The sequence below is a fragment of the Hyperolius riggenbachi genome, chromosome 11, assembly GCF_040937935.1.
Source record: "Hyperolius riggenbachi isolate aHypRig1 chromosome 11, aHypRig1.pri, whole genome shotgun sequence".
Lineage (NCBI taxonomy): Eukaryota > Metazoa > Chordata > Amphibia > Anura > Hyperoliidae > Hyperolius > Hyperolius riggenbachi.
The window spans coordinates 224,610,211-224,636,847 of record NC_090656.1 but is presented as its reverse complement, the minus strand read 5'-3'; the positions used below and the strand labels follow the sequence as shown (position 1 = coordinate 224,636,847).

Below are 26,637 nucleotides of genomic sequence, written 5' to 3'. Positions count from 1 at the left end.
TGCCATTAAACTTGAACGCAATTTCTTGCCTGTGGAGTACCTCCTTCTAAATGTTTTCTGTGTCACTGTGTGGAGCAGGGGTAGTGAACCTGCTTGGAGGAGTGCATTGGCATTACCCAGCTATCCTGAGGGAGGATTGAGCTTATATAGGAGTTTCCAATTCAACTGCAATTGGACTAATGGAAGAGGATAGTCTTTTCCAAGGTGCGAAATCTGAGAGGTTGCTGGTCTGCCCTAGTAGGGATGAGCAGGTGAAATTCAGAATTGCAGCCTTTCTGGCTGACTAGCTTATGGAAAATTCTTTGCAAATATGAGGCAAATATTTCCCACGTTAGTACTAATCAATTTTATGCATAAGCGGTGTCATTAATTACTTGGGACTTATTACTCCCTCAGGTATGGCGATGGGGCCAACCGGAGCTATGAACATACACTAAACAATTGAAATTGGTCACACAGCCTCATAAAGTATACCAAGTACGTTTATTATATCAAAATTGTTAAAAGACACCAAACCTCAAGCAAGATAGCCATAGGTCAGTATATTCCCCAAACAATCCCCATAAAAACAATTATTGCAGATAACATATATGACGCTGACTGCGTAGCAAACAATGACAATTCAATGTTTTAAGCATAAACAAGACTGTATCTGGCCAGAAATATCAATCCTGCTGCACTTAACCACGTCCGCGCAATCATTCACCACACATACACGTGCCTTGATATGGAATATTGGGGGCCCCCTTAAGATTGACTTGAATCCCACTTAAATGGTTCAGTTCATCAGAATGTCACCAGAACTTGAACACCACTTGGTCAAAGCAAGAAGGGGTAGATCTCACCCATGTCAGATGTAAGTATCGCATCTAGGAAACTTCCGTTGGTCCGTGTGGCAGAGTCCTATCAATTGGCCTGGGAGCATAACATTGCTGGCTCCGCCATGCCGCAACTCTCTTGCACGGAAGACGCCAACCCGGAGTTCCGTGCCCCACGTGTGTGGATGATGCTGCACTGCACGCAGCCGCGTCAGCTCCGCCCACCGACGCGTTTCACGTCCCAATTGGACGTTTCATCAGGGTGCTTAAAACATTGAATTGTCATTGTTTGCTACGCAGTCAGCGTCATATATGTTATCCGCAATAATTGTTTTTATGGGGATTGTTTGGGGAATATACTGACCTATGGCTATCTTGCTTGAGGTTTGGTGTCTTTTAACAATTTTGATATAATAAACGTACTTGGTATACTTTATGAGGCTGTGTGACCAATTTCAATTGTTTAGTGTAAATATTTCCCACGTACCAGGTTTTTTTTTTCTTTTTGTAGAGTCGGGGGAGGAAGTTGCCCATTCCCATTGCAGTAGGGGTGTGACAGGCACATTGTTGTGTAGGGAAGTTAGTCGGGAGGCATGTGGTGGCATCAGGACACATTGTTTTGTAGGGCAGTGAGTAGTAGGGCATATCAAGGCAAAGTTTTGTGGGGCAACGACCAGTATGGCTGGGGGGGGGGGGCAAAAGGGTACATAGATTTGTAAGGCAGCAATCAGTATAGCTAGCAGGGCACATAGTTTTGTAGGGCATGTGGGGGCAGCAAGGCACATAGTTTTGTAGTGAGGTGAGAAGTATGGCAAGCAAGACACACTTTTGCAGGGCAGTGAGCAGGAAGGCATGTGGGAGCAGTGGGGTATTACAGGCACATAGCTTTGTTGGGCTGTGAGCAATGTGGCTAGCAAGGCACATAGTTGTGTAGGGGAGCAGTTTCTCTAAAAACAAGGTGACATGACTGACTGTTGAATGAAGCTGCAATAGCTCCATGTATGGCTGGCTCCAGTCATTTATAGCCACAGCTGGAGATCTGCCTTAGTCCTCCCCACAACACTGAGCATGTCATTACAGCAGGCAGACTGTCCCCTTTAGTGACTCTCAGAATGCGCCTGTGTCCTAGCAATAAATCTAGAGAGGTCTTTATTCTCAGAATAGGTTCAGAATAACAGAATCCTCAACAGAGCTTCTATACAAATATACAGTTAAAGAGGAACTGTAGTGAAAATACCAGAATAAAATGACTTATTTTTCATAATCAATTATAAATTATTTATACAGCGTTTGCCCATTGGAAAAGCTTTCCTCACCCTGATTTACATTCTGACACTGATCACTGGTGGTGACATCTTTAGTTCTGCCAGGAGATCTGTACGGAATGTTCGTTACTGAGAGTTCTATGCTGCTGGCTTGGCAGTTGGAAAAAGCAGTTAATTTCCCACAATGCAACGAGGTTCACAGACCAGAAACTGTCAGGACCATGGTCATGACATCACACTGTGGGAGGGGTTTCACCACAATATCAGCCATACAGAGGCCCCTGATGATCTATTAGAGAAAAGGAATAGATTTCTCATGGGAAAGGGGGTATCAGCTACTGATTGGGATGAAGTTCAAGACTTGGTTTAGGTTCATCTTTACCTGTAGGTGATCTGCAGAGTTACAGAACAAACTTACACACCACTTGTCTGAAAAAAGAGAATTTAGTACCGTTAAAAAGAAAAGGAGAGCAGAGTCCAACTAAACCCAGCACTGAGCCCTGTAAAGTATAACAGCAATTATAAATGGTCCAAAGCAAGGCGCTGCACAGAATACCCGATAAGACATACAGTGTCCTTTCCTCACTGGATTCAGCTTGTGGGCGGGTCACTCAGGTGTGACCATGTGACACCTAGAGTTGGAGGAGGAACAAAAAACACAAGAGGACATTTCACAGCATCCCTGCTTTACAGGAGAAACCATGTGTGTACATGAGGAGGCGGGACTTGCAGTGCACAGGAAGTACACAGTGAGCAGTTGTAAGACCTCAGTAAGGCAAAAGGCAGGTGTTGTGTCTGATTGCGCTGCCTGTGGGTTTGCGCTGCCCCGCATGCGCAGTAGGAGACAGTGCGGCCACAGTTCCTATAGAATGATGCTGCTGGAGGTAAAATACTAAATATCTCCGCTCCCACACTTCTTACACTCCCCAAATTTTCAGGGTAGGGAGGGGACCCCCTGAACTACATCTATGCCAGATTGCAGCCCCCGAGACCCGCTGGTTCCCAAGATAGATTACAGAAACCTATCTCCTGAACCAGAAGGTCTTGGGGGCTGCAATTTGGCATAGAGGTCGTACTGGGGGTCCCCTCCCTACCCTGAAAATTTGGGGAGTGTAAGAGGTGTGGGAGCGGAGATATTTCGTATTTTACCTCCAGCAGCATCATTAACTTCACACTGGGCATGCGTGCTACTCAGTGTGGAAGGGAGCTTCCGGGCAGCGCAATCAGACATTACACAGGCAATAGAGGTCTGAAGCCTGTATGTATAGGTGCATAGTTGCAGGAAGGCAAAGCTAAGCTATGGGATGCTATGCTTGGTTAGAGAACTCAACTGGATCAGTTCAGGGTGCAGTACGTCTGTAGATTTGGGGAATTATACAGGTCAGTAATACAATGAGGATTTATATTCCGGATTATCGGTGGGATGTAGGCGTCAGTTCTTCTTGGCCCTTTTCAGGAAGCGAGCCCGAATCCCCTTATTCACATTCATCGCCAGTTTCATGGCCAGGCAGGTGGGTAGGGAAGAGGTGAGCCAACCCTGAGGACAAACAGAAGAAACGTCAACACAGCCCAGCATGCAGCAACGTCACAGCGCTAACACAACCCAATGCAGACATTCTATGGGTGGGGTGGGGGGGGGGGGGTGTTCCCTCACAATACAGCCCAGCATGCAGCATAGTCACAGCGCTAACATGTCTACTGCAGACATTCTGGGGAGGGGGGGGGGGGGGGGAGCTCACAATAGAGCCAAGTAAAGAGGAGGACCCATCCCCCCATAGAGCCAAGTAAAGAGGGGGGGGGGGGGGGGGAGATGTTGTCCCTTCCAATACAGTCATTAGCAGCTCCAGATTCCATTTGTTTTTGGGGAGCACTATGGCTGTCAGGGCCCATTTGGGGGATCAAAATCAATGTTTGTTTGGTGAGATTTAGATTAGGTTTTGCCTAACTCAGGTGATACAATTAAGGCTAAGTAGTTCAACAATGATAGGAACCACATGTAAACATCACAAACAAAAGTCAGAGGCTTTTGAGCAGCGCAGATTGTCGAAATAATGGTCTACTACTGAAGAAATGTTACCTACAGATGTGCTTGAATCGGGATTATTATCCTGATTCAAAACTCCCTGTCTGTAAAATACAAGCTCTAGTTTAAATGGGTAATTTAATTAAAACCACTTAAGGACCGCCTAACGCCGATAGGCGGCGGCGGGTTTAAGTGGTTATTACATGGAAACGGCTGCTCGATCGAGCGGCCTTTCCATGTCAGTTCACGGAGGGCGTCTCCGTGAACAGTGTGCGAGCCGCCGATCGCGGCTCGCACGCCTAATGTAAACACACGGGGAAGAACTCCCCGCTGTTTACATCATACGGCGCTGCTGCCGGGGATCGCCGGCATATGATAGGCTGAAGCCTATCCTATCCGGCGCAGGACAGCTCTGATCAAGGAGGGGAGGGAGGTAGAGAGAGGGAGCGCAGAAACCGCAGCGGAGGGGGGCTTTGAGAAGCCCCCCCCCCCCGCTAATCACAACTAGCCGGCGGCGATCAGACCCCCCCGGCAGGACATCCCCCTAGTGGGGAAAAAGGGGGGGGGGGGGGGAATTCTGGTCGCCCTGGCTGCCACACGATCTGTGCTGTGGGCTGAATAGCCCACACAGCACAGATCGCCAAAAACATCCCTGGTCCTTAAGTGGTTAAAAGAAAACCAGTAAGCTCTCAGCTTGTAAGCCTTCTTCAGACTCAGTATGTTCTAACATTGTCAGTAAACATGAATAATCAGAAGGAGGTAGAGAATTTTTTCTTTGCAAATAAAAAGGTCATCCAGATACATTCATTAAAAGGGATCTTGTAAGGATTGTGAGGTATTTATGACAAATAGATAAAGGTAGCCATACATGCAGCGATGATGGGGAGATTCAACCAAGGGACAAATCTTTCTAATCAAATTTGATTAGAGAGAGATCTGCCAGCTTCCCATACACCATAGGCCAATTCCAGATCGATTTCATGCTGCATCTGCGGCCTCACTGAACCGAGACTGTCCACCTGATGTTCACTGTGCCCCCCCAACCCCCAGTGCACTATACATTTCCTGTGTGCCACTTTACCATTACTCCTTAGCCCCATCCTCAGTCCACACACACACGCACGCACGCACGCACGCACACACACACACACACACACACACACACACACACACACACACAACAACGTGGGACAGGTTATTTATAGTGCACTGGGCTCCGGGGGCACATTGAATATTAGGGGGACAGAATCGGGGGTTTCATTGTGTTCAGCACTTCTCCCGATATAGCTTGCCGTGACTGCCCTGCACCCGATCAACCACAACAGCTTGACATCTTGCAGCATGTCCGATCGACACGCTTGGCCCAAAATTGGTTGCATCGTCAATCAGGCCTGCACTTGGAGGCACATATTTTCATCCCATCCCTCACAATAGAGCAGGAGGATCCCTCACCATACAACCAAGTAAAGTGGGGGATCCAGTCCTTCACAATAGTCCTGTTTAGAGGTAAAAAACTGTCAGAGGGTTTTACTGCTTTTCCATAAACTAGTATGACCAGACAGGAGCAGAATGACTTGCTACTCCAGCACTAGATGCTAGTTTCTCCCACTAGCTTCCGGTAACCAAGTGCAGCCCAGTGCCACACCGGATATGCAGATTCTATATGTAGGCCCTTCTAATATATAGGATAGCACTGGCACCGCCTCCAGATATCCCTGCAATCTACACATAGTGGCTGCAGATTCATATTGAATGATGCAGATCTCTGGGCAGTTCTTGTGCGTACAGTTTAGGAAGCAAGCAGTGGCTGCTTCTACTTCTTGTTTATTTTTAGTGGAGAGGACTTCGGATTTCTGGTGTACAAATGACATTCCTTTCCATGCACACATACACAGCAAGCTCCGGACCTACCAGCAGGGCGTGGGGGAGGAAGCCATTGGTCCTGCTCTGTACGCCCACAGTGCTCAGGGCCGACCTCACATACGTCTCTGGGGTCGGCTTGTCCCATGTTGGCTTGCGGATTTTGCTCAGTTTGGTGGCCACATAGAAAGGAAGAACGCTCTGCAAAGAAAGACAAAGAGCATGAACCCTGATATACACTACAGCACGCTACCGCCCCAGAGGCACAGTACAGCACGCTACCGCCCCAGAGGCACAGTACAGCACGCTACCGCCCCAGAGGCACAGTACAGCACGCTACCGCCCCAGAGGCACAGTACAGCACGCTACCGCCCCAGAGGCACAGTACAGCACGCTACCGCCCCAGAGGCACAGTACAGCACTCTACCGCCCCAGAGGCACAGTACAGCACTCTACCGCCCCAGAGGCACAGTACAGCACTCTACCGCCCCAGAGGCACAGTACAGCACTCTACCGCCCCAGAGGCACAGTACAGCACTCTACCGCCCCAGAGGCACAGTACAGCACGCTACCGCCCCAGAGGCACAGTACAGCACTCTACCGCCCCAGAGGCACAGTACAGCACTCTACCGCCCCCCAATATACAGTACAAACTATAGCCCCTGATATACAGTACAGCACTCTATAGCCACAATATAAAGCACCTAACTGCCCCTTAGCTAATTACTCTATGGCCTCTGATGTACTGCAGTAAGTGACACTCCTATACAGTATTATACAGCCCCGCCCTGATAGACCATGGCTTTATATACACAGCACTACAGTGACCGCATCACACATTTACACTATCAGTTTGTGTTAGTATAGGCTTTTTTCCACAGTCCAAATACCCAGATGCCAATCTGATTGCATTACAGTGCTGTGATCTCTCTGTGAAGCTGCTTGTGGCCGGAGGGTCTTTTATGAAACCGGGATTGCATATTTATTCCATCAAGGACTACTGAACTGACACGAAGCAGAGATTGACCTGCAATTGAATTATCAGGACTGTCCTCTATCATATGATACGGATTGCCATCTCTGTTTCTGGAAACAGTGAATTACATGCGCATACAGTTAATGGATCGGCAGATGAAATTCTGATGTATGTGTAGGTTGAGTGTCAGTATGTTTGCATTAGGAGTACTCCTATGGTTTACAAGCCCATGTCCTATTTGTTTTTGGGGGGTTGGGGGTTTTAGAGGGGTGGTTGTATACTTTTCTACAAATAAAGTTTTTTGGCATAAAGTTTTTTGAGCAGAGGTTGTACATAATAAAATACATTGGAAGTCTTTGTCAACCTGCCTTCCCTTAGGTGTATCCTGAGGTGAACTTAGCCTAGATCAACAGGGGTATGTGGGGGACAGGCTGGAGTTGTACTTTGTACTGGTTGTACTGGTTGAACTCGATGGACGTATGTCTTTTTTCAACCAAAATAACTATGTAACTAGAAGAGGGAAACTTGTGCACCGGACTTTGTCCAAATACCCAGAACCAGCATGTTTCATATGTATGAGTTTGGTAGAGAAAACAGAGTGAGCTGGCGGCAGGGATGGTTTCACGTACTCTGCACAGAGCTGTGGAATAAAACTTTCTATAGGATGACACACACAGAATTGTACAGACCATTGCAGTTATATTTTCCATCCACAAGATGGCAGTACAAGACTGAGTCAGAGGCAAACAGACATACAGAGGATGCAGGGCTGCTATAAATAACCCATTCTGCAGACTGGACTCCCTTCTAATCACTTTCAGCAAACTTGCATCTGAGGGATCCAGGTGCTCGGACTGCTGATTGAGATCAGACTACGTGACTGATGCGTCACAACCCAATAAGACATCAGCTAAGAAGCAAGTCTTCCACCACACTGCAGAGATCGAGGATCATCAGATTTCTGCGCCAATATGCAACAATTTACCGATAACCTGCCTGAAACCCACTACAGCGGTTTCAGCAGCAATTTGTGCTTTCCAGTAATCACCAGCAATTCTAAAACCCGATTCTGACAGACTGATCACATTGAGCAAATCTGCCAGTAATCTGCTGCCTCAACATATCCGATTTCACAAACTTGTGGTCAGTTTTGTGCAGATTGGCTCTGTTGGGAAATCTCCATGTGATGGGGGCAGAACAGTAGCAATGGGGGAGCAGCAGCGTCCCATAGTCAGGGCGGTTCTCTCATAAGGCAAGGTGAAACATTTGCATCAGGTGCTGAGATTACAGGGGCGGCATGTTTGTACTGTGTTTACACTAACAGCATGCAGTCAGAGTAGGAGGAGAGGGAGGTGAAGAGGTCATCAGTGGGTAAAAGCAGCTTGTTGTGCTGTGTGAGGAGTCTGACAGTGAGTGAGGAGGGGGGAGGCAGGAGAGCAGCAGTGTTTCATTTGACTTGCACAGCGAAAGGGAGGAGGTGGCACTGCTGTCCTGACTGAGGAGGATTGGCGTGGCTGAGGGTGAGCAGTTTGTTTGTTACAGACTCATAGCCAGCCAATGTGTTGAGCTGCTGCATGTCATGTGAGAACAAGTAAATGGGAACTGCTGATTAAAAAAAAAAGCCAGATACTTACCTAAGGAGAGGGAAGGCTCTAGGTCCTAATGAGCCTTCCCTCTCCTCTCCCGCTGCAGCGCCGTCCCCGGGAGCAGGATTTGACTAATTTGGTCAAATACTGCTCGCTCCGCTGGCGAAGGCGACATCAGAAAGTCTTCAGGAGACCAAGTGCTCCTGAAGACTGACTGCTCCATACTGCGCACACACGCAAGCAAGCGCCCTCTGTCTCTCATGCACTCGCGTACGCAGTATGGAGCCGCCAATTCAATAAAATTGGATTTTACGAAAACTCGAACTTTTTTCTATTTATTTTTTTTAATTCGAGCAAGAAATCCGATCGGAATTCCCGTTTTTATCCTATAAAAGTCTATCGGGAGTGCTGGATTTTTCTGATCAATTTTTATGAAAATTGAATGGTGTAGGGTAGATTGTGAATTTCCATACTGTATATGCTTCCAAGCAATTTTCTCTGAGTTTTCAATCATTTTTTTCATAAAAAAAAAATAAAAAAAAGGGGGAAAATTTTTTTGGGGAAACATTGATTGAACATACATGTGTGGTACAGTGCTCAGATTTTTTTAATGCTACAATTCTTGCAAGTCTTAAATTGAAAAGATATTTTAAAAATGGTATGGTGTGTGGCCACCTTTATAGTCTGAAAAATTACGGTAATAATATGGTAATATGGTAGGATTAGATTGTGAGCTCCTCTGAGGACAGTCAGTGACATGACTAAATACTCTGAAGTGTTGCAGAAGATCACAGTACTATATACTGTAAATACATAATTTTTTAGGACATTAGACTATGGTAGGGATCATGTTGTAAGCTCCTCTGAGGACAGCTTGCCATGTCAGGCCATGATCGTGCTGTGTGTGACTAGCTGAAAGGCGGGCCACATTGCGTACATTTATACGCATTCCCGCCGGCGCAGGAACATTAACAGACATTTTTACCCGTTAGTGGTGCATGTGTTAATGTTCCTGCGCCAGGGGGAATGCGTAAAAATGTACGCAATGCAGCCCGCCGACCCCGAGTTTTGGCAAAAACGAAACTAGCTGGTGGATGGGGACTGGAGCAGCAGTGACTACGAGGGCACAGGATGGCTGCATGGGGCTGGTAGAAGCCCCAGGTAAGTGAAACTTTTTTTTTTTGCCTGATAATTCCTTTAAGGTCTCAGATCCAGGGAATGATGTCAAACGAAATGCAGCAAGATTCTAACCCTTTGTTCATTGAAGAAGAAGAAGAAGAGAGAGAGACAGAGACAGAGAGAGAGAGAGAGAGAGAAAATCACTGACAACACAACAATACAAATTCATAATCTCGCTAAACTGTTTCTTTTCTTGGATTTTTTTCCCCCCCTTTTAGAATTTGAGAGCTGAGAAAATAAGCCCAGCGAGTGAAGAGCGAGAAGCTGAACGGCGAGGACGTCACACTCTCCTGAGTGGGAGAGAGAAAACGTGAGCTGCTTGTTGCCAAGACAGCTGCTGTTACCATGGAGACCACACAATAACAAGGATCCTCGGCGGCAACGTAGACGACTTACCTGCACAGTGATCCCCTTACTCCTGTACTCTGCCTGCAGACCCTGAGAGAAGAAATCCACAAACACCTGACAGAGGCAAAGAGGAGAACAGAGCAGCCATTACTTACATATACAGAACAACAACTGTAACTGTACAACACAAAGCAGCATTCCCTCTGCACCATTGTCACTGCATTATCACATCACTCCAATAACAAGGATGTCACTATTCACACCAGGAGATTCTACTCTCCTAATGCTTTATTTACACCAGAGATTCTGCTCTCACTAGGAGATTCTGCCATGCCGTAGCTAGAGATCATGGGGCCCCATAGCAAAACTTTCACTCTTAAAGGGACCGGCTTCCTCCAGCTCACCGTAGGCCACAAGGTCCCCCGGCGTCCTCCTGGCGGCTCAGCTGTGGTGCGACTTCGGCCATAAGTAGTCAGGGCTGCTTCCTGCTTTGCCAATATGCGTAATCACGCTGGCCGGCTACGAGTCATCACACCACCTGGCGTGAGAGTCCTGCGAAGTTCAATATTAGAGAACCGCGTAGGACTCTCACGCTGGCCGGCGTGATTATCCTATGGATGTGAGTTAATTGGGCAATTTACATTCTCATGCAATCTACACTGCATATAGTCCATGGGCACTGATAGTAAGAGGGTGGAGGAATACAAGAAAGTTAATGGTCAATACATTAAGTGCCCACTGGGCACCCTATGCTCCAGGGCCCCATATCAGCCACTGGGCTGCTATGACTATTGCTATGCCCCTGGATTTTGCTCTCCTAAAGCTTTATTCACACCAGGAGATTCAGCTCTCCTAATGCTTTATTCACACCAGGAGATTCAGCTCTCCTAATGCTTTATTCACACCAGGAGATTCAGCTCTCCTAACGCTTTATTCACGCCAGAAGATTTTGGTGGCCTCCTAATGCTTTATTCATGCCAGTGGATTAAGGCCTCAGACCAGGAAATTCTGGCTTTCTAACGCATTATTCACACTAGGAGCTCTCCAAAAGCTTTATTCACACCAGGACGTCCTGGCCTAATGCTTTATTTACACCAGAAGATTCTACTCTCCTAATGCTTTATTCAAGCCGGGAGATTCTGCTCTCCTTAAGTGTTATTCACACCAGGAGATTCTGTCCTCCTAATGCTTTATTTACCCCAGTAGATTCTGGCCTCCTAATGCTTTATTCGCACCAAGAGATTCTGGCCTGACGCTTTATTCACACAGAGATTCTGTCTCCTAATGCTTTAGTCACACCAGTAGATTTTGCTCTCCTAATGCTTTATTCACACCACTACATTTTGGCTTCCTAAGGCTTTATTCCCACCAGGAGATTCTGGCCTGCTAACGCTTTACTCACACCAGGAGATTCTAGCCTCCAAACGCTGTAATAAGTGTGCTGGTCGGACCACTGAGAAGCCCTGGCAGTCACTTGTTATTCCACCACTCGTATCACTGAACTAACATGGAACCCTGGCAATCCTCTGCATTTCTTGTTGGGGGTGCTCTATTGCTCCACTGAACTAACCGGTGACAACACTCTTCAGAAAGGATTCCCATTGGTTCAGATCAGTAAGGAACTCCAGCAGAATATATAAATTATTTTTCTTCACACACATTCTACATTACGATGAAGATCACAACAAGGATCCTCGTGTGGAATGGAGCCATGAGGTGACCCCCGCAGGATGACATGCGTGTAAGTCATAAGGGGCTCTTAAGTTTAGATTTACAGAAGATCCCACCCCCAAGGATGCCAATGATGGGAACACCACAACATAACACTTAAAGAGACTCTGTAACAACAAAAACCTCCCCTGGGGGGTACTCACCTCGGGTGGGGGAAGCCTCCGGATCTTAATGAGGCTTCCCACGCCGTCCTCTGTCCCACGGGGGTCTCGCTGCAGCCCTCCGAACAGCCGGCGACAGAGCCGACTGTAGCTTCAATATTTACCTTTGCTGGCTCCAGCGGGGGCGCTGTGGCGACTTTCGGCACGGAAATAGACGGAAATACCCGATCTCCGTCGGGTCCGCTCTACTGCGCAGGCGCCGGAAACTTGCGCCTGCGCAGTAGAGCAGACCCGACGGCGATCGGGTATTTCCGCCTACTTCGGCGCCGACAGCCATCAGAGCGCCTGCGCAGGAGCCAGGAAGGTAAATATTGCGTCACGGCTGTACGGAGGGCTACAGCGAGACCCCCGAGGGACGCAGGACGGCGTGGGAAGCCTCATTAGGATCCTGAGGCTTCCCCCACCCAAGGTGAGTACCCCCCAGGGGCCGTTTTGTCGTTACAGTTCCTCTTTAAAGTGTACCCGAGGGGACGTGACATGATGAGATTAACACGTGTATGTATAATGCAAAACATTCATAACCAGACTTTTTTGCTGCCTGAAAGAGATAATTTCTAGGCATGTGAGTGACAGCTTCTGTCTTATCAATGTACAGAGGCGCCAACAGGATAAAACGTACTAAAAAGTTTAAAATATTCAGGTGGTGGACCAGCCAACCCAAAACAGACTCGATGCTGTTGATTGAATTCAAAAACAATTTATTCACATGCTCCGAGATACTGCAACGCGTTTCACGGGCAAAATCCCGCTTCTTCAGGCATTAAACAACAGGAGTATCACACAGCTCTAGGTCCAGATAAAGGTCACAGAGGTGCCAAGCTTTATCTGGACCTAGAGCTGTGTGATACTCCTGTTTAATGCCTGAATAAGCGGGTATGTGAATAAATTGTTTTTGAATTCAATCAACAGCATTGAGTCTGTTTTGGGTTGGCTGGTCCACCACCACCACCTGATTATTTTAAACTTTTTAGTTTGTTTTATCCTGTTGGCAGTTTTCCACCCTTGGTGGAAGGGTGATACACCCTCCTTTTCTTCTATCACAGAGAGCGACATCTTAATCCTGAGTGAGGACAGGTCTAATCTCCCCACCTGCCTTTACAGTGGTTCCCTGAGCAGTAACCCATGTTTGTAAGTATAATACTTACTTGTCATTTGTTCCTTGTCTAAAACTTACTACACCATATCGGGCTCTCGGTTTTGTCTTTTTATAGCTTCTGTCTTGTTGGTTTTGTCGGGAATATAGTAAACATCACTGATAAGCAAATAACAGCCATAAAAGTTTTCCTGGCAGAATAAAATTTCTGAGAGCAGGGGGAGATAAAATACATGAACTATTGACCTTTTTATAACTCTGGGACACTTATTAGGCTGCCACTGAGCAGAGACAACAAAACATTAATGTACTTTGTGGGGGCCTGAGCCCACTGACGCAGTTGTGTCCGCTTTTCAGCATCTGTAACATTGATGTGTAAAGTGAAAAGCGGACACAACTGCGTTAGTGGGCTCAGGCCCTAAATGTTTAAATATAAAATAAAGCCTTGGGATATCTAAAAAAGTAATTTTTAGGAGTAGGAGGATAAATACAATTGTTTCTCTCATTAGTTTATGGTCACCTCGGGTTCACTTTAAATGGAATGTAATCTGTTCATGGAACAGTTGTGAATGTTGCGAGGCCGCTCACCTTGCTAGCGGAATAGACGGTCAGCAGAGGGACGGGGTACATGGCGCTGGCGGAGGAGATATTCAGGATCACTCCCTTAGACCTGAAAAACAAACATCCGCGGTCACAAATGCCATCCTCCTGGCAGGATTGACTGATAAGCACGTCACTACACATTTCCTTGTGCCCAGCATACACTATACAAACTAATGACGCAATCGCCACACGTCAGCTGGCCATACACGTATCGATTTTATTCTGATTGCAAAACTGCTGCTAACCTTTGACGCAGCCAGCCACACTGATCATAACATTGCTCGATTTGTGGGAGTGCCGATTGATTGGCAGCGCATAGCACTGCTGTGTATAGCACAGTGCAAAGCTGCAGTTCTGTACATTTTTAATAGCTTTTATAACAACATCTATTGATAATGTGTATGCCAGAAAAATATTGAATGGGGCCCCCTAGGTCCATAGGACCCTCTTAGGGACTAGGCAGGCAGTCGGTAAACCAATTCCGGGCATGGATCCATGTCATGCTTGGCGAAATAAAGATTTCTGATTCTGATTCTTTCTGATTCTAAATATCCCCACAACCCCCTCCCACCATGCAGAGTAACCAAGGGAATGTTATAGTTACTTGCTTCCAGTGCGTCACAGCAGAAGCACTCTCTGCTGCCATTGGCTGAGCTCCCGATTACATGACTGACATCGGTCATGTGACAAAGTGATGTTACCTGTTACAGCGCTGCGGGTCTCTGTGCATCACATCACACTCTCTCTGCTGCCAGTCACATGACCAATGCGAGTCAGCTGATCGAGAGCTCGGCGAATGGCAGCACAGAGAAGACCTGCGACGCTGGAAGCAGGTAAATAGAACGCTCCCTGCATGACTCTGCATGCACATGGGAGGAGGAGAAGCCCTTGGGCCCCCTTGCAATCACGGGGGCTTTTGTTACACCCATGGTGCATGCCGTGTATGGGAGGTATCCATCCACTCTGATCAGATTGATTGGGATTGATCGGTTTGTCACATTAAGTGGCAATCTAAATGTGTATGGCCGCCGGCACGGAGGGATAAGAATTATTTATTTCCCTGCTACATTGATTAGTTTGCCAACTAATGAAGAAATGGACAGTTATTATAGTGGAATTTCAATTTCATGTACAACAGCGGTCCTCAAACTAAGGCCTGCAGGCCGAATGCGGCCCCCCTGAGGCTATTTCACCGTCTCCCCCCCCCCCCGCACAAAATGTATTACTTATAGATTCATCTTTAAATATTAGTGGCCTGCATATACAAGTAGAATAGCAGTGTTGGCACCACGTATCCTGGGCCGAATTTAGGCCAAGGCCAACCTAGGCCATGGCCTAGGGCACCACAGGAGCAAGGGCACCACAGGAGCAATGGCACAGAAGCAGCAGGCTAAACTGGTGCAGCATTTGCAAGCTTGCAAATGCTGCAATGCAGGGAGATCAGGTGAGCGCCTGACCACAGTACTCTGCTGCTAGCCGCCTGTGCAGCAGCCACCTTGCTCTCTGTGCACGCTGGCATTGTGGCCAGTGGCTATGGACTTGGGCAGCATTGGAGACGGAAAGGAAGAGGAAGTTTCTGCACTGGAGATGATTGGAGAAATGAGTGACACTGATGGCTGCTGCAGTGTGAAGGCGAGCTGGCTACCTATACTGAAAGGGAGGGGGGAAAGAGGGATTACGGGGAGTCATCTGGCTACCTATAATGAAGGGAAAGGGGGGGGAGGAGTCATCTGGCTACATATACTAGAGGGAAGGGGGAGGGGTCATCTCGCTACCTGTACTGATAAAAGAGTACAAATCGGTAAAGAGTACAAATCTGGCCATGCACACATCCAAATGGAAGCCACAAAGCAGGCATTCACTGGCTGTAAAATCAACACCCTACGTGCGTATATAGGGGTGGATAATTTGCAGTTCATGTGATTACTGGTGAAAGGTGGTAGTTTTTGTTTGTTTGGGTTTTATGGGGGGATGGGGGGGGACTTGAGAATATGTACTTTGAACACTGATTGCTTTGCGTGTGGGAGATTGTGTTTCGGGCTACTGGGGAAAGTGGGTCTTAGGTGGAGGAGAGGACTTGTAACAAGCATAATCACCTATATTTTGGTCGGTGCTGTGCAGGAATGTTTGGTTACTTTGCAAAAAGGGAAATGGAGGGTTGTACTGCATATGTTTCTACAGAGATTGTGTGTGTATGGGCGAGATTGTGCTGCAGGCTTTGGCAGGCCATTGGGTGACATTAGGGCTCACATATCCTATGTTAGGGTCACAATATCTCCATTTGCTGATTTAGGGGCATATCAGGGGCGTAACTATAAATCACTAGGCCCCTTGCACACTGAATAGGGACGGTCTACAAATCTTTGTCTATAAAACTTTGTGTGTTTAGCTATCAGTGGCTGAGCAGATGCAGTCATTGGAACAATAGTGCAGAGAGCAGAAAGTTTGTCTTTCCTTCCCCTTACTTGTCAGTATCTCAGGAAGGGGCCCCCTGTGGCTTCTGGGCCCCCCTGCAGCTGCATTCCTTGCAGGGTCTATTGTTACGCCCCTGGGGCATATGTACTATCTGCACATGCTGTGTCAGGGGCATAACATCTGCTCTGGTTAAATGGGAGACATGAGGGCTGCCCATGCTAATAGGCGGTGTCTACAATACCTAGTCTCAATGTTCTGTTTTTCTACATTTTATGTATACTCCGGCCCCCCAGCAGTATGAAGTATGTTGACCCGGCCCTTGACCGGAAAAGTTTGGGAACCCCTGATGTAGAGGTACAGAATATGAACCAAAAATCCAGAAGAAGAAAAAAACAAAACAAAAAAAACACACACACATAACATAAAAGTCATAAATTGATTTGAAATAAGTATCTGATAAACAAAAAACAGCCAGACTTCTGCATCTCAAAGTTTATGTTTACAGACATGGGGGGCACATGTGTCTGTGTTTACATGCTGCACAATACAGACATGGGGGGCACATGTGTCTGTGTTTACATGCTGCACAATACAGACATGCGGCACACATGCGTCTGTTTACGTGCTGCCATTTCTAGCATGGCTGATCAGCAGGTAATCCCCCAGGCATCTCCCGCCCCCCCAATCCCTGTAATACCCCCTAAGAATAGAAAGCTGCTCACTCTCTATTGATGACTCAGACTTTCTTTTAATTCAGTTGTAAGAAGAAAATGAGCAGCAGAGCAGAGAGGAGAGATTCCGGTGAGTCACCTCCGGCCGCGCCAACATGGAGGACAGCAGATGAGTCACCACATGAGAGGGAAGGATTCTCCCTATAAATAATCATCAGGGCTGTCTGCTTTGTGTTTATTTGTGTCTGAATCCCGATCTGACTCACCTCTCCAGCATTCCAGGCAGAACCAGGCGTGTCATCTGTGAGGAGGAAACCAGAGGATAACCATGAGGGACACCGAGACACAGCCATCCACACATACTAAATGTTCTGTCACACACACTAATGGGCTCTAATAATACAGTCAACATACAGCACAGCTAACGCCACACGTGACAAGCTTCACGTCACATACAGCATACAGAGCAGGTAATCCCACACGTAACAAGCCTCACACAACATACAGAGTAGGTAATCCCACACGTAACAAGCCTCACACAACATACAGAGCAGGTAATCCCACACGTAACAAGCCTCACACAACATACAGAGCAGGTAATCCCACACGTAACAAGCCTCACACAACATACAGAGCAGGTCATCCCACACGTAACAAGCCTCACACAACATACAGAGCAGGTAATCCCACACGTGACACAAGTCTCACACCACATACAACATGTAGAGCAGAGAACCCCACACGTGACACAGGTCTCACACCACATACAGCATACAGAGGAGGTAATCCCACATGTGACACAAGTCTCACACAACATACAGAGCAGGTAATCCCACGACACGAGTCTCACATCACATACAACACATAGAGCAGGGAACCCCACACGTGACAAGTCTCACACCACATACAACATACAGAGCAAGGAACCCCACACGTGACAAGTCTCACACCACATACAAAGCAGGTAATCCCACACGTGACACAGGTCTCACCACATACAGCATACAGAGCAGGGAATCCCACACGCAGCTCAAGTCTCACACCACATACAGTGCAGGTAATCCCACACGTGACATATCTCACACCACACACAACGTATAGAGCAGGGAACCCCACATGTGACAAGTCTCACACCACATACAACATATAGAGCAGGGAACCCCACACGTGACAAGTCTCACACCACATACAACATACAGAGCAGGTAATCCCACACGCAGCACAAGTCTAACACAACATACAGGGCATGGAACCCCACACGTGACACAAGTCTCACACCACATACAACATACAGAGCAGGTAACCCCACATGTGACACAAATCTCACACTACATACAACATATAGAGCAGGTAATCCCACACGTGACAAGTCTCACACCACATACAATTTATAGAGCAGGGAACCCCACACGTGACAAGTCTCACACCACATACAACATACAGAGCAGTTAGTCCCACTCGTGACACAAATATCACACCACATACAACATATAGAGCAGGTAATCCCACACGTGACACAGGTCTCACACCACATACAACATATAGAGCAGGTAATCCCACACGTGACACGAGTCTCACACCACATACAGCGCAGGTAATCCCACACGTTACATGTCTCACACCACATACAACATACAGAGCAGGTAATCCCACACGCGACGTCTCACACCACATACAACATACAGAGCAGGTAATCCCACACGCGACGTCTCACACCACATACAACATACAGAGCAGGTAATCCCACACGTGACACGAGTCTTACACCACATACAACATATAGAGCAGGGAACCCCACACATGACAAGTCTCACACCACATACAAGATACAGAGCAGGTTATCCCACACGTGACACGAGTCTCACACCACATACAGAGCAGGTAATCCCACACGTGACGTCTCACACCACATACAACATACAGAGCAGGTAATCCCACACGTGACGTCTCACACCACATACAAAATACAGAGCAGGTAATCCCACACGCAGCTCAAGTCTCACACCACATACAGTGCAGGTAATCCCACACGTGACATATCTCACACCACACACAACGTATAGAGCAGGGAACCCCACATGTGACAAGTCTCACACCACATACAGCGCATGTAATCCCACACGTGACATGTCTCACACCACACACAACATATAGAGCAGGGAACCCCACACGTGACAAGTCTCACACCACATACAGCGCATGTAATCCCACACGTGACATGTCTCACACCACACACAACATATAGAGCAGGGAACCCCACACATGACAAGTCTCACACCACATACAAAGCAGGTAATACCACACGTGACACAGGTCTTACGCCACATGCAACATACAGAGCAGGTAACCCCACATGTGACACAAATCTCACACTACATACAACATATAGAGCAGGGAACCCCACATGTGACAAGTCTCACACCACATACAACATACAGAGCAGGTAATCCCACACGTGACAAGTCTCACACCACATACAACATACAGAGCAGGTAATCCCACACGTGACACGAGTCTCACACCACATACAACATATAGAGCAGGGAACCCCACACATGACAAGTCTCACACCACATACAAAGCAGGTAATACCACACGTGACACAGGTCTTACACCACATGCAACATATAAAGCAGGTAATCCCACACGTGACAAGTCTCACACCACATACAACATACAGAGCAGGTAATCCCACACGTGACACGAGTCTCACACCACATACAACATATAGAGCAGGGAACCCCACACATGACAAGTCTCACACCACATACAAAGCAGGTAATACCACACGTGACACAAGTCTCACACCACATAAAACATACAGAGCAGGTAATCCCACAAGAGTCGCACACCACATACAACATACTGAGTAGGTAATCCCACACGTGACAAGTCTCACACCACATACAGAGCAGGTAATCCCACACGTGACAGGTCTCACACCACATACACAACATATAGAGCAGGGAACCCCACATGTGACAAGTCTCACACCATATACAACATATAGAGCAGGTAATCCCACATGTGACAGAGGTCTCACACCACATACACCATACAGAGAAGGGAACCCCACACGTGACACAAGTCTCACATCACATACAACATACTGAGTAGGTAATCTCACACGTGACATGTCTCACACCACATACAACATACTGAGTAGGTAATCCCACACGTGACAAGTCTCACACCACATACAGAGTAGGTAATCCCACACTTGATACAAGTCTCACTTCTCCTGACGACAGAATGCAGAAGCTTACCTTGCAGACAGATGTGATGTTAATGTTGATCATCTTGTCAATGCTCTACAAGAGAAACAAAACGATAATCAGCAATTAGGAATGGAATCAGAGCACCGCACATAGCTCCTCCCCTCATATGAGGTCATGGATGGAAGCAGTCAGAGCATGGCGCAGAGCTCCCCCCATCACACTATGACATCATAAATGTAAGCCTTTAGAGCACTGCAGAGCTCTGGCCATCACCCTATGAGGTCATGCATGGAAGCAGTCAGCACTACACAGAGCTCTGGCCATCACCCTATGAGGTCATGCATGGAAGCAGTCAGCACTACACAGAGCTCTGGCCATCACCCTATGAGGTCATGCATGGAAGCAGTCAGCACTACACAGAGCTCTGGCCATCACCCTATGAGGTCATGCATGGAAGCAGTCAGCACTACACAGAGCTCTGGCCATCACCCTATGAGGTCATGCATGGAAGCAGTCAGCACTACACAGAGCTCTGGCCATCACCCTATGAGGTCATGCATGGAAGCAGTCAGCACTACACAGAGCTCTGGCCATCACCCTATGATGTCATGCATGGAAGCAGTCAGCACTACACAGAGCTCTGGCCATCACCCTATGAGGTCATGCATGGAAGCAGTAAGAGCACTGCCCAGCTCTGGCAATCAAACATCTCATTTATTTAAATAATTGCTATAAAGTAAAATACAGATTTTTTTTGTGTTTTAATTATTTTATATACCATATTTTTTGGACCATAAAGACGCACCTAGGTTTAGAGGACAAAAACCAGGGGGGGGAGGGGGGGGGGGATTATTGATCCTGATGCGTCGATGGCCAAGGGGCTTCTTGTGAATTCCCCCCCCCCCATAATGTCCCCCTTGTACCTTTTCTGTCACCCTGTGTATTCCTCTGTCATTCCTATGTCCACCTCTGTCCTTACTCTGCCCCTCTGTATCCTTCCTGTGTCCTCTTCTGTCCTTGCCGAGTCCATCTGTATCCTTCCTATGTCCTCCTCTGTCACCCTGTGTATTCCTCTGTCATTCCTATGTCCACCTCTGTCCTTACTCTGCTCGTCTGTATCCTTCCTGTGTCCTCTTCTGTCCTTGCCGAGTCCACCTGTATCCTTCCTATGTCCTCCTCTGTCACTCTGTGTATTCCTCTGTCATTCCTATGTCCTTACTCTGCCCCACTGTATCCTTCCGGTGTCCTCTTCTGTCCTTGCCGAGTCCACCTGTATCCTTCCTATGTCCTCCTCTGTCACTGAGTATTCCTGTGTCCCACTGCATCCTTTCTATGTCCTCCTCTGTCCTTACTTGTGCCCCCCTGTATCCATCGTATGACCTCCTCTGTCCTTACTTGTGCCCCCTGTATCCTTCCCATGCCCTCCTCTGTCACTCTGTGTATTCCTGTGTCCCACTGCATCCTTTCTATGTCCTCCTCTGTCCTGATTGTGTCCCCCTGTATAGTTCCTATGTACAGTCCTGGCCAAATGTTTTGAGACTGTAAAAAATATGAGTTTTCACAAAGTTTGCTAAACGACTTTTAGATCTTTGTATCAGTTGTTTATATGATGTACTGAAATATAATTATAAGGACTTTATACGTTTCAAAGGCTTTTACTGGCAATTGCATGAGATTTATGCAAAGAGTCAGTATTCGCAGTATTGGTCCTTCTTTTTCAGGACCTCTGCAATTCGACTAGGCATGCTCTCAATCAACTTCTGGGCCAAATCCTGACAGATAGCAACCCATTCTTTCATAATCACTTTTTTGAGTTTCTCAGAATTAGTTGGTTTTTGTTTGTCCACCCACCTCTTGAGGAATGACCACAACTTCTCAATGGGATTAAGATCTGGGGAGTTTCCAGGCCATGGATGCAAAATGTCAACGTTTTGGTCCCCGAGCCACTTAGTTATCACTTGTCTTATGACACGGTGCTCCATCGTGCTGGAAAATGCATTGTTCATCACCAAACTGTTGGATTGTTGGACGAAGTTGCTGTTGGATGGTGTTTTGGTACCATGCTTTATTCATGGCTGTGTTTTTTGGCAAAATTGTGAGTGAGCCCACTCCCTTGGATGAGAAGCAACCCCACACATGATTGGTCTCAGGATGACAAGCCTTTTTCCAGATGCCCCAAACAATCGGAAAGGGGCTTCATCGGAGAATATGACTTTGCTCCAGTCATCAGCAGTCCATTAACCATACTTTCTGCAGAAGATCAACCTGTCCCTGATTTTTTTTTGGGAGAGAAGTGGCTTTTTTGCTGCCTTTGACACCAGGCCATCTTCCATAAGTCTTCACCTCACTGTGCATGTAGATGCACTCACACCTGCCTGCTGCTATTCCTGAGCAATCTCTGCACTGGTTGCACTCCGATCCCGCAACCAAATCCTCTTTAGGAGACAATCCTGGAGCTTGCTGGACTTTCTTGGACGCCCTGAAGCCTTCTTAACAAGAATTGAACCTCTTTCCTTCAAGTTCTTGATGATCCTATAAACTGTTGATTTAGGTGCAATCAAAGTAGCCACAATATCCTTGCCTGTGAAGCCATTTTTTATGCAACGCAATAATGGCTGCATGCAGAACCGGATTTACCTCTCAGGAGCCTATAGGCACAGATATCCTGATACCTTAGACTTTGCCCTTCACGAACCTACAAACCCACAAACCGCACCAAAATGTGCTGGCTGTTCCAGCTGTCACTCCTCCCTTACCCATCATAGGTAGCTACAGGTGTCCCTTAATATTGAGGGTACACCTGGCTACCTAATACTAAGTAGATAGAGGTGCCCCCAAGTATTAGGTAGGCGAGTAACCTCCTCTGGACTCTGCATAGGGAAGGAGGGAGGCGCTCGGGGAGGTGAGTGAGCCGCCTCCCTTCCATTATCAGGCCACCTGGAGGCACGTGCCTACAGTGCCTTATGGTAAATCTGGCCCTGGCTGCCTGCGTTTCTTTGCTGGTCACCATGGTTAACAATGGAAGATCAATGTTTTCAAGCATCACCCTCCTTTTAACATGTCAAGTCTGCCATTCTAACCCAATCAGCCTGACATAATGATCTCTAGCCTATAGGGACAGCATCAGACACAAGCCGGGTGCAGCCCCAGCTCTATAGGGACAGCATCAGACACAAGCCGGGTGCAGCCCCAGCCTTATAGGGACAGCATCAGACACAAGCCGGGTGCAGCCCCAGCCCTATAGGGACAGCATCAGACACAAGCCGGGTGCAGCCCCAGCCCTATAGGGACAGCATCAGACACAAGCAGGGTGCAGCCCCAGCCCTATAGGGACAGCATCAGACACAAGCCGGGTGCAGCCCCAGCCCTATGGGGACAGCATCAGACACAAGCCGGGTGCAGCCCCAGCCCTATAGGGACAGCATCAGACACAAGCCGGGTGCAGCCCAAGCCCTATAGGGACAGCATCAGACACAAGCCGGGTGCAGCCCCAGCCCTATAGGGACAGCATCAGACACAAGCCGGGTGCAGCCCCAGCTCTATAGGGACAGCATCAGACACAAGCCGGGTGCAGCCCCAGCCTTATAGGGACAGCATCAGACACAAGCCGGGTGCAGCCCCAGCCCTATAGGGACAGCATCAGACACAACCTGGGTGCAGCCCCAGCCCTATAGGGACAGCATCAGACACAAGCCGGGTGCAGCCCAAGCCCTATAGGGACAGCATCAGACACATCCCGGGTGCAGCCCAAGCCCTATAGGGACAGCATCAGACACAAGCCGGGTGCAGCCCAAGCCCTATACAGAGCATCAGGCACAAGCCGGGTGCAGCCCCAGCCCTGGAGGCACGTGCCTACAGTGCCTTATGGTAAATCTGGCCCTGGCTGCCTGCGTTTCTTTGCTGGTCACCATGGTTAACAATGGAAGATCAATGTTTTCAAGCATCACCCTCCTTTTAACATGTCAAGTCTGCCATTCTAACCCAATCAGCCTGACATAATGATCTCTAGCCTATAGGGACAGCATCAGACACAAGCCGGGTGCAGCCCCAGCCCTATAGGGACAGCATCAGACACAAGCCGGGTGCAGTCCCAGCCCTATAGGGACAGCATCAGACAAGCCGGGTGCAGCCCCAGCCCTATAGGGACAGCATCAGACACAAGCCGGGTGCAGTCCCAGCCCTATAGGGACAGCATCAGACACAAGCCGGGTGCAGTCCCAGCCCTATAGGGACAGCATCAGACACAAGCCGGGTGCAGTCCCAGCCCTATAGGGACAGCATCAGACACAAGCCGGGTGCAGCCCCAGCCCTATAGGGACAGCATCAGACACAAGCCGGGTGCAGCCCCAGCCCTATAGGGACAGCATCAGACACAAGCCGGGTGCAGTCCCAGCCCTATAGGGACAGCATCAGACACAAGCCGGGTGCAGCCCAAGCCCTATAGGGACAGCATCAGACACATCCCGGGTGCAGCCCAAGCCCTATAGGGACAGCATCAGACACAAGCCGGGTGCAGTCCCAGCCCTATAGAGACAGCATCAGACACAAGCCGGGTGCAGCCCAAGCCCTATAGGGACAGCATCAGACACATCCCAGGTGCAGCCCGAGCCCTATAGGGACAGCATCAGACACAAGCCGGGTGCAGCCCAAGCCCTATACAGAGCATCAGGCACAAGCCGGGTGCAGCCCCAGCCCTATAGGGACAGCATCAGACACAAGCCGGGTGCAGCCACAGCTCTATAGGGACAGCATCAGACACAAGCCGGGTGCAGCCCCAGCCCTATAGGGACAGCATCAGACACAAGCCGGGTGCAGCCCCAGCCCTATAGGGACAGCATCAGACACAAGCCGGGTGCAGCCCCAGCCCTATAGGGACAGCATCAGACACAAGCCGGGTGCAGCCCAAGCCCTATAGGGACAGCATCAGACACATCCCGGGTGCAGCCCAAGCCCTATAGGGACAGCATCAGACACAAGCCGGGTGCAGCCCAAGCCCTATAGGGACAGCATCAGACACAAGCCGGGTGCAGCCCCAGCATCAGACACAAGCCGGGTGCAGCCCCAGCCCTATAGGGACAACATCAGACACAAGCCGGGTGCAGCCCCAGCCCTATAGGGACAGCATCAGACACAAGCAGGGTGCAGCCCCAGCCCTATAGGGACAGCATCAGACACAAGCCGGGTGCAGCCCCAGCCCTATGGGGACAGCATCAGACACAAGCCGGGTGCAGCCCCAGCCCTATAGGGACAGCATCAGACACAAGCCGGGTGCAGCCCCAGCCCTATAGGGACAGCATCAGACACAAGCCGGGTGCAGCCCCAGCCCTATGGGGACAGCATCAGACACAAGCCGGGTGCAGCCCCAGCCCTATAGGGACAGCATCAGACACAAGCCGGGTGCAGCCCCAGCTCTATAGGGACAGCATCAGACACAAGCCGGGTGCAGCCCCAGCCTTATAGGGACAGCATCAGACACAAGCCGGGTGCAGCCCCAGCCCTATAGGGACAGCATCAGACACAAGCCGGGTGCAGCCCCAGCCCTATAGGGACAGCATCAGACACAAGCCGGGTGCAGCCCCAGCCCTATAGGGACAGCATCAGACACATCCCGGGTGCAGCCCAAGCCCTATAGGGACAGCATCAGACACAAGCCGGGTGCAGCCCAAGCCCTATAGGGACAGCATCAGACACAAGCCGGGTGCAGCCCCAGCTCTATAGGGACAGTATCAGACACAAGCCGGGTGCAGCCCAAGCCCTATACAGAGCATCAGGCACAAGCCGGGTGCAGCCCCAGCCCTGGAGGCACGTGCCTACAGTGCCTTATGGTAAATCTGGCCCTGGCTGCCTGCGTTTCTTTGCTGGTCACCATGGTTAACAATGGAAGATCAATGTTTTCAAGCATCACCCTCCTTTTAACATGTTAAGTCTGCCATTCTAACCCAATCAGCCTGACATAATGATCTCTAGCCTATAGGGACAGCATCAGACAAGCCGGGTGCAGCCCCAGCCCTATAGGGACAGCATCAGACACAAGCCGGGTGCAGCCCCAGCCCTATAGGGACAGCATCAGACACAAGCCGGGTGCAGCCCCAGCATCAGACACAAGCCGGGTGCAGCCCCAGCCCTATAGGGACAACATCAGACACAAGCCGGGTGCAGCCCCAGCCCTATAGGGACAGCATCAGACACAAGCAGGGTGCAGCCCCAGCCCTATAGGGACAGCATCAGACACAAGCCGGGTGCAGCCCCAGCCCTATGGGGACAGCATCAGACACAAGCCGGGTGCAGCCCCAGCCCTATAGGGACAGCATCAGACACAAGCCGGGTGCAGCCCCAGCCCTATAGGGACAGCATCAGACACAAGCCGGGTGCAGCCCCAGCCCTATGGGGACAGCATCAGACACAAGCCGGGTGCAGCCCCAGCCCTATAGGGACAGCATCAGACACAAGCCGGGTGCAGCCCCAGCTCTATAGGGACAGCATCAGACACAAGCCGGGTGCAGCCCCAGCCTTATAGGGACAGCATCAGACACAAGCCGGGTGCAGCCCCAGCCCTATAGGGACAGCATCAGACACAAGCCGGGTGCAGCCCCAGCCCTATAGGGACAGCATCAGACACAAGCCGGGTGCAGCCCCAGCCCTATAGGGACAGCATCAGACACATCCCGGGTGCAGCCCAAGCCCTATAGG

At 49.0% G+C, this 26,637-nt stretch overlaps 1 protein-coding gene across 1 annotated transcript in view; it reads right to left on the bottom strand.

The window, feature by feature from the left end:
* Positions 1-3,195: 3,195 nt before the first annotated feature.
* Positions 3,196-26,637, bottom strand: part of HSD17B12 (hydroxysteroid 17-beta dehydrogenase 12) — a 104,274-nt gene continuing 80,832 nt past the window's right edge. Inside the window, exons 6-11 of the mRNA XM_068260167.1 lie at positions 19,996-20,040; positions 16,996-17,030; positions 13,629-13,710; positions 10,104-10,169; positions 6,018-6,167; positions 3,196-3,620 (exon numbers count right to left, since the gene is read on the bottom strand). Of these exons, the coding sequence (XP_068116268.1) occupies positions 3,516-3,620; positions 6,018-6,167; positions 10,104-10,169; positions 13,629-13,710; positions 16,996-17,030; positions 19,996-20,040 (483 nt within the window). The 3' untranslated portion in view covers positions 3,196-3,515. The remainder of the gene's footprint in view (positions 3,621-6,017; positions 6,168-10,103; positions 10,170-13,628; positions 13,711-16,995; positions 17,031-19,995; positions 20,041-26,637) is intronic.